General features: G+C 53.4%; 1 protein-coding gene across 3 annotated transcripts in view; it reads left to right on the top strand.

The window, feature by feature from the left end:
• Positions 1-3884: 3884 nt before the first annotated feature.
• Positions 3885-8999, top strand: part of FGF13 (fibroblast growth factor 13) — a 499719-nt gene continuing 494604 nt past the window's right edge. For 2 of the 3 annotated variants that reach the window (XM_070044730.1, XM_030844968.2), the window contains exons 1-2: positions 3885-4025; positions 5189-5401. In XM_070044730.1, the coding sequence (XP_069900831.1) occupies positions 5353-5401 (49 nt within the window). In that variant the 5' untranslated portion in view covers positions 3885-4025; positions 5189-5352. Of the gene's footprint in view, positions 4026-4395; positions 4449-5188; positions 5402-8999 lie in introns of those variants that run through there. The other variant, XM_060292801.1, reaches the window with a different exon arrangement.

Raw genomic sequence — 8999 nt, 5'->3', positions numbered from 1 at the left:
TAATTCTGCTCCTAATATTATGGGTCAGGAGTTAGAGAAGGGTGCCACTGAGTAGTTCTCCACTGAGGGGTCTTTCACAAGGTTGAGGTCAGATGTCACCTGGAGCTGCAGTCATTTGATGGTTTGGCTGTCGTCTGGGAGCTCAGCTAGCACTGTCAGCTGAAGAGCCTAGATGTCACGTCTCCACCATGGTGGTCTGAGGGTAAGCTGACATCATGCCGGCTGGCTTTCCGCAGAGCAAACGTCCTAAGAGGGCCAGGCAGAAGCTGCATGGCCTTTGCTAACCTATCCTAAAACGAATAGAGCATCACTTCCACCAGTGAAGCGGTTACAGGCCACCCAGAATCAAGGGGAGGAGTCAGTGCCCACCTCGCAATGGCCAGGCCACAGTCACCATCTTTGGACATTACTTTACCCAACTCTTTCTTTAAAAAAAATTTTAGTGGAGTGTAGTTGATTTACAATGTTGTGTTAGTTTCAGGTGTACAATAAAGTGAATCAGTTATACACATACATATTTCCACTCTTTTTTTTAGATTCTTTTCCCATATGGGCCATTACAGAGTATTGAGTAGAGTTCCCTGTGCTACACAGTAGGGTCTTATTATATTTTACCCAACTCTTACGTCACAGAAATCCACCAACTCGCCTATGCTGCTGCTAGAAAGCAATGTTAAGTCATGACATAGATAAACACTGTAGAGTTTGCATCAGAAATGAGTCCTTTCAGAGCTCTAGCATTTGGATCTCAAAATTCAAAGTGCTGAGATGTGAGCTTAAAAATCAGAGGGACTTCCAACTCCCAGATCTTGGTCCCTTGGGCCTTGCTTTATCTCAGGTATCCTGGCTGGAAGTGTAGCTTTTGCCAGGCTGCCTCCTTCTGAACCAGCTTTCTGCTGTGAAGTGCTTTCACAAATGAAAACCACATTTGGTCCAGTGAGAAGCAGTCTTGTCACTGAAACGTCTAATTTGGTGGTTTCTGATGACAATGGCTCTACACTCAGACAGTTCAAACCTGACAGGAAGAAGCCCTAAGTGTATCTGTCCTCCACGACCCCACTCACCCTACCCTTACCCTCCCACGCAGACAATGGAACCGAGCGGCATCTTGCCCAGAAGCATTGCTCAGAGCTGCTGGAGGATGAGCAAACCTGGAATCCAGAGGCTGGTGTCTTGGGACATTTGGGGACTGGCATGAAACAGACACCAGGGAGATGATAGGGCCAAGAGGATGAGACTCTCAGTAGCTTTCCCACTTTCCTACCAAAGACTCAAGCTCAGCTCCTCCCTCCGGAAGACAACCAGGCCCTCTTTAGGGGCGTGGCCCTGCAGCCTTTTGTTTTGGAATATTGCCTTAATTCCAGGACTGAGTTACCTGACTATACAGGGTAATCCCTGTGCCCCGTGTTGTGTCAGATGAATGGAGTTCTCTCTCGTAGGAGGGACAGAGACAGGACAGAAGGGACCATTTTACCATAGTGACAAGGCAGGGAGGAGTGAAGGGATCAGATAGCACCAATTGCTAGAGCGAAAGTGAAGGAGCTTCCACCCCAGTGGGATGGGGCAGAAGGATCTGGGAGGGGCAGAGAAGTGCTACAGTCTAAGCCCGGGCTTCACTGAGATGCTTCCACACTGAGTCCATTTGGTGGTGGGGAAAAGACCACCCTCTGAATACCCTATCTCAGAGGTCAGATCTTCCTGTGGCCGATCATCCGAAATTACAAGGCGCTCAGGGGCTGAACACACTGGAGCGTGCCTTTTTTGAGCCAGTACCAACGACATTTTGTTCATATTCTCACAGGGCTTGGAGAAAGGGAAGGCCTCCATGCCTTTCATGAAAGAGGCTGCCCGTGACCCCCCTAGCAGGGTCTTCAGAAGCTTTGTTTAGAGGAGATTGCTTGTCCTGGTCCTTGAATATTCATGATTCTTGGTCTCTGGCATGAATGCCTTTATGACGTCATTGATTTGCCCCCATATGAACACACATCACTATATTGTTCTTGCATGAAATGTCTAGTTTCTTTAGCTTCTGATTATTTCTTTGGCAGAGTGGTTTATGGTGAAGAAACACGCCTTATCTTTTTGCGTTCATGGACAGGCAGACTCCACTAATACTCCCAAGCAGACATCTCTTCAACTCACCTCAATCATATTAACTAACCTAGGTTTAGTCGTATGTTAACTATTATTGTCCTTCAAGGAACAGGGTTGATATCTGGCTTCCAGCTGGAAGTTAACTGTGCCGGAGGTGCCAGAGGTGATAGGGCTTGCGGGATGAGGGAGTCTTCTCTGTGCAGAAAACTTCCCTGGAAATCTTAGTGTGTCAGGAAAGCTGAGATACTCAGGATGGACACCATGCTTAATAACCCCCAAGACAGAGACTGACCCTTTTCCCAAAAGAGGGTCTTGTTGCTTACTGGAGTTATGTAGACAAAGCAAATGTTATGTGTACAGAAGAGAGGAGTGTGTGTGTGTGTGTGTGTGTGTGTGTGTGTGTTTGAATGTGCTGAGTTAAGGGAGTTTAAAAAGACTGAGGGGTTCAAGATTGGCAGATAGGTTCAGTGAAAATGTGCTTCCCCCCTCTTTTTAACAGGCTGATAGGAGTGTTGAGAGACCATGTGGTCTAATAGAAGAGCACGGAAAAGACAGACCCACCTGGTTTCCTATCCTGACTCTCCTAGTTTTTTATCCAGGCTCCACCACTACGAGCTGTGTGACCTCTGGGCAAGTTACTTAACCTCTCTGAGCCTCAGTTTCCTCATTTGTAAAATGGAAATAACACTTCCTAGGACTGCTGTGAAGATGAAATAAGATAATGATGTAAAGCATTCAGCACACTGTTTGGCACAGGGTAGGTGTTAAATCCATAGTAACTGATTATTATTGGGTGTAAACTGAGGACTCTTTCCCCTTTTCCCCTTCATCTTTCCTCTAAACCCACCCAAGTTTCCACCCCTTTTGAATTCCGGTCATTTGAAGAGAAATTCTTTCTTTCCCAGAGTACTGATACTAATGATCTAAACTTGGGTTGGATAATCACATTGTGTCATCAACCTCCAGATTATTAGATATTATTTACAAGAAAAATAGGCCTGGAGTTCCTCCCAGACCAAGGACAGAGGCTGCAAATTGAATTTAGAGGGTTGCCAACCTTTAGACCCGGGCTGGAGGCAGGGGCAGCCCACTCTCCTGGTCTTGAAAGCCACAGCAGGCTCTTGTAATTGAGTCACCGCCTGGGATTCAGTAGGACTAATCCATCTATATAATTTCTTCGCCTGGTTTAATGCCATTAACGAAACCGAATTAAGGAGCGGGTGGAGTTGGGTGGGACAAGGGGAAACGGATTTTCTTCATGGGAGTCGCTGCTGCGTCTCCACCGCCAGGCTGGAGCCTATGTTCTGATTAATGGACCGCCCTGAGGACCAAGTCCTGACAGCAGCGACCCCAGTCCCTCAACAGAGCGCCGGGCTTCCGGGTATCCGCGCGCCGAGAAAGGGCCATCGCGGAAAGGGTTTCCCAGGATGTTTCAGGGCCACCCTGTCCCCCCTTCCCTTTCCCAGGCTCTCTCTTCTTCCCCATCCAACCCTCTCTTGTACAATTTCTGAGCAGTTTTCCTTTTAGTTCAAATCTTCAGGGACGTTCCCTGTTTTGTCACTAGCGTGCCCCAGGCGACGTGTCGATCCCTTAATCCCTCTCCAGCACTCGCCCCCAGTCCCACCTTACTCCGTTTGTCTGGGGTTGGCCATCCCGGGTGGTGGGCACTCTGCGCCTAGTTTGCCAGCCAGAGCGACCAGCCCTAGGAGGAGGGGCCTGCGTGCGGGGGGTGGGGGTGGGGTGGGAGGTGGCAGCCGCCGCGGTCAGTTTCACTCTCTGCCCTACTGACACCCAGATCCCAGCGCGCCCTTCTCGCGGAGAGTCCGGCTGTCTCAACTTGGGCAGCTGGCCGGAGGCGAGGAGTCGCCGACTCCCGGACTGAGATTCCACCGCTCGGTGCAGGCACTTGCCAACAGCGGAGTCCCCAAAGTGTAGGTGGCGACCAGCGCGGGCCCAGGCAGCGCTGCGGGGAAGGCGGGCGCCGGGATCAGAGGGGGTAACGGGAGCGGGGCGGGGGGACGGGGGGCGCCGGGCTTCGATCTCGGCGGCCGACAGTGCGAGTCCGCTCCGGCGGCGTTCGCGGGCCCTGCCTGACCCCGGAGGGGCCGGGGGACGCCAGGCTGACACGCTCGCCCGCACTCCTCTGGGCTCGCCTGGGTTTTGCCACCCGGCGGCTGACGTCGGCGCGCCCCTGCCGAGCTCTCCTTTTACTACAGCCCGCCGGCGGCTTTGTGCCGGCCCCGCCCCCCGCCGGCCCCCGCCCCCCGCGTGCCCACACCTTGTCGTTTATATAGAATGCGCCGCCGTGCCGAATCGCGGCTCTCCGGGACCCGAGAGTTCTTTGGAAGGAGAGCGTAAGCGAGGGAGCGGGCGAGCTCCTAGGGGGTGTGGGTGTAGGGAGACGGAGAGAGCAGGTAAGGGCCGTCGCGTCCCGCTCCTCCGCCCGCCAGCAGCTCGGGACCCCCCTTTGGCAAAATGATAGGAACCTGAAAATTGGTTCAATAGAAAGAAAGAGGCGACCCTCCCCTCTCGATTCTCCGCGGGCGAGGAGCTGCGCGGCTCTGCGGTGTAACAGGCTCACACGTTGCTCATCACATGTTCAAACATTTCCCTTTCGGGGAGGCTCGTCATTTTTAAGTGAATATTTTCGTCTTTGTTTTCATTTTTTTTAACCTTCCTCGCCGTTTTATTTTGATGGAGTTGGCGGCCCGCAGCGGATGGGGAGAGGCGGGGGAAGCGGCCCGCCGGCGCGCGGGCAGCCCACCCAGGCAACTCCCCTCGCGGCCCGCGCCGGCCCGGCGAGCGGCCGGCGCGGAGCCCCGGGAGGCCGGCGGCCGAGCCAGGGAGTCCCAGCCGCACCTCTCGGCGGGCCCGGGGGTGGCGAGCGCGGCTCTCCGCGGGCGGGCGGGGGTGGGCAGGAGCGGCGGGCGCGGGGCGCGGAGGGAGCGCCGCGCCGCTTTGTCTCTGCACTTCTGGAGCCAGGCGAGCGGCTCCTCCCGCGGCCGGCCGCTCGGGCTCGCGGCGGCGGCGGCGGCGGCGACGGCGGCAGCGGCTCCTCCTTCACCCCTCTCCTTTCCTCCCCACTCTCCCGTAGGCAGCGGCGGCGGCGGCAGCGCTGGGGGAAAGCGGCTTCTGCCCGGAGCCACACCGAGGGGAGCTCGCGGTCGTGACTTGCCACCCTAAGCACTCTCCCAAGTCCGGCCCGCTCGGCGAGGACTTCCGTCTCCTGGCCGAACCTTGTCAAGCAAGCTGGGATCTATGAGTGGAAAGGTGACCAAACCCAAAGAGGAGAAAGATGCTTCTAAGGGTAAGCCCGCCCGCCGAGTCCGCCAGCTTCCCTTCCCTTGGTTTCCCTCGCCCACTCGCGTGCGCGCCGCCCTCCGGCGGCTCCCGGCCTCCCTCCCGGAGCCTAAGCTGCCCGTGACCTCTGCGACCCCGGCGAGAAAGGCGGGGGCCGGGCCGCTGGGGGCCCTGGGTTTGCACCACTTTCCCTCCTTCCTCGTGGAATTGTCGCCCCGCGAGTGCCTCCAGCCTCTTCGCTCCCCCTCTGGACGCACCGGGGTGGTGCTGCGGGCAGACGAAGCTGCTGCAGCCGCGAGCGCCGGGAACAGCGCTGCCTCTCACCGGCCGGCCCCCTCTCCGTGCGAGTGCCTGTGTGTGCGTGTGCGCGAGTGTGCATATGTGTGCTGCGCGGGTGCAACATGGTGACATACTCAGGAATCTGCCCCACTCTTAGAACCCAAGCTCGAATCCACCTTCAACCCCCCCTCTCCCCGCCCCCAATGCAAACAAAGAGCCTGGCCGACACGCACAACCCCTCCCCCCACGCTCCTTTCCCTCTCACGCCCTCCGCTCCCCAACTCTCTACGTCCCCTCCCCAGAAGGCAGGAGCTTGCAACCTTCCACACGCCGCGTGCAAAAGTGAGCGATCCCGGTGCCCCGGCGCCGCCCGCGCTGCGCGTCGGCAGCGCAGCCTCGTCGAGCCCCGGGAGAACAAAGGCTCTTGTCCCCTTGGTACCATTGCCCAGCAGAAGCGGGTCCCCGCGGGAGGGGAGAGTCCCCTCCCTCCACTCTGGGGGGTTTAGCCACCTGGCCCGCGGCGCACGGCCGCCGGTCCCCCGAAGAGCGCTTCTTGGCCTCGGGCCTCCCACCGGCGGGCTGGGGAGGCGCAGCGGAGCAGGGCTCAGGCCCGGGAGAACTCGGGAGAAGGAAGGGGCGTCCCCCCGACCCCCACCAGTCCTAGCCGTGGCCTTGCTGAGGACCCGGCTTAGCTCCGGAATGTAAGCTGGAGACAGCATCCTTGGAGACCCGGGTGCAGAGAGGCACAGAAGAGGGGGTGTGGTAGAGCCGTGGGGAAACGGCAGGTGCCTTAGGTGCAAGTGTCCGGAATGGCCACAGAGCGGACGCCGGAGTGGGCTGGACCGGCCCGGAGGGCCCCAGGCATGCTGAGCTGCAGCGACCCACGCCGGGTCCACGCTGCTGCAGAAGTGGGGCTGCAGTGGGGGGAGCCCCAGCCTTCGTTCACGGGGCCCCGATTCCTCCTTGAGCCCTGGGGCTCCCTTCCCTCCCACTCCTTTCCCTCTTCCTTTTTCTCATCTCCTCCTTCTCGCCTCTCCCCATCTCTCAAGAGCTTTCTTTCCCGGGAGATTCTAGGGCAGCGTCAGCCCTCCCCCGCGGAAAGTTGTCAAAGTCTTCAGCTCAGGGCCTTTATCCTTGTTTCTAAATGGAGCCGGTTCTCTTCCAACTAGGCGAAGCGCCGACGAGAGGCTCCAGAAGTTTGTGGGGCGTTTAGATCTGCTGTACTAAGGGTCAGTGTTGCCATCGGCTCAAGGCTAGAGGTCACTCCCTTCGGACCCACTGATACCCGCAGGCTGTTTGAGGCGCACAGATTAATTGAAAGGGTCACCCGGAAAGCAGAACTCCTGCGACACATTTCCAGAGCTTTCCTAATCGTTGTGCGTTGTAAACAGGCATTCGTATGATAAGAGAAAGTGACTTCCGGGTCGTTAGAAGGTTTTGTTGTCCGTTGAGGGCCCAGACAGGTGAACACAATTGAAGATGGTGGCACCAAATTGACCTAGGCAAGTGATTCCCCTTCTGCATCTGGGAGTATTTCAAGTTTGTTTCTGGAACTTTGGTCCCTGATTTCCATCAGGTGGTTACCTAAGGCTTATTTCAGGCTACGTTTGGGAGGACCCTGAAACCAAATTCATTCACAGAAAATGAGATGCTGTTCTAGGAATATAATTTGTAATTGTCCAGAACGGAGTAACAAGTCTGGAAACATTAGGACAAGTTTCTGTCACTTGAGAATGAAAATTTTTACTAGGCGTATGTCATAACATTTTCTTACGTTGACTCACGACATTTGAAACCGAATACCTCTCTGTATGAATTGTGTAATTAGCATTTGGAATTATGGTTGTAATTAGAATAAATTAAAGTAATATTACAAGACAACTTTTAAGAAGGGAGTTTACGTTCCTGAGGAGATGGGAATCTTATGGCTGCTAAGAGCCCGAATCCCATTTCTGTCTTTCTGTTGGTTGTTGAATATAGAGTATTTTCAAAATAGTGAATGCCTAGTAGCCCTTGGTATTTTACCCTTTCAGGTAAATATGTTAAAAGTCTTGTGTGACTAAATTTTAAAGACTACTTTTTATGTTAGAGATGAAAGATACCAAGTCTATTTATATTTTTAGCTAATAAAGTTTATTGACCATATTCATGGAGAGGTTGGGTTATTTACAGATTTCCTATGTATAGAAGTCATTTTTGGATATTTTTAAGCTAAGTGACTCAGGAGCACACTCTGCAACAGATACAGGATTGAACGTTTATTGGGTACTTTGAATATACACACTTAATTTTGAATGCTGGTGTGACAAATGATTGAATCAAGTCAAAATTTAGCAACAGTTTGAATGAATTTCATAATATTTTCAGAGCCTACTGCTCGTTTAAATTCGGCCTCCCACCCCATCACCTGGGGTTGATGCTCACAGCCCATCATAACTGCATAGAAGATTATCACAGAGTACAGTGTTTCTAGACTTTCTAAAGCATAGGTAGCAGGTAATTAGTTATTTTGTGCTGCTTAATGAAATATGGCTTTCAGAGCATATAAATTGCTCTTTGTCTTTTTAAATGATGTTCTTCAACTCATTGAGGTTAAGACCAATGATGGACGATGATGTTTTCTCTAACCTTTTTCAGTAACATAGCCAGACAAGATGGACTGTCCTCTTTGGGAGGCGGGAGGGGAATCTTGATTGTGTTTGAAAGTATTAAAATGGCCTCTTGAGCAGCAAATCATCTTTTGTGTATTTAGGCTTTGCATAAACTTTTTTTTTTAGATTAAGTTCTTTAACATCTACTCTTTTTTAAAAAAATTTATTTATTTATTTTTGGCTGCATTGGGTCTTTGTTGCTACCTGTGGGCTTTCTCTAGTTGGTGGCGACGGGGGCTACTCTTCATTGCGTTGCGCGGGCTTCTTAACTGCGGTGGCTTCTCTTGTTGCGGAGCACGGGCTCTAGGTGCGTGGGCTTCAGTAGCTGTGGCACACGGGCTCAGCAGTTGTGGCTCGCGGGCTCTAGAGCGCAGGCTCAGTAGTTGTGGCGCACAGGCTTAGTTGCTCCACGGCATGTGGGATCTTCCCGGACCAGGGCTCGAACCCATGTCCCCTGCATTGGCAGGCGGATTCTTAACCACTGCGCCTCCAGGGAAGTCCCATGCATAAACTTTTAAATTGGCAGATGAATATATAGTTTAGGGCACTCAGCTCCTGAACAGGAGGACCTATTTCCATTTCAGGGAAGAATAACATTTGGTTGTTCAAGCAGATATTCACTTAGCTTTGATTCTCTTCTCTACCTTGTCACATAAGATCTTTTCAGCAGTTCTC

Source organism: Globicephala melas, chromosome X (assembly GCF_963455315.2).
Source record: "Globicephala melas chromosome X, mGloMel1.2, whole genome shotgun sequence".
Taxonomy (NCBI): Eukaryota; Metazoa; Chordata; class Mammalia; order Artiodactyla; family Delphinidae; genus Globicephala; species Globicephala melas.
This window is presented reverse-complemented; position numbering and strand designations above follow the sequence as displayed.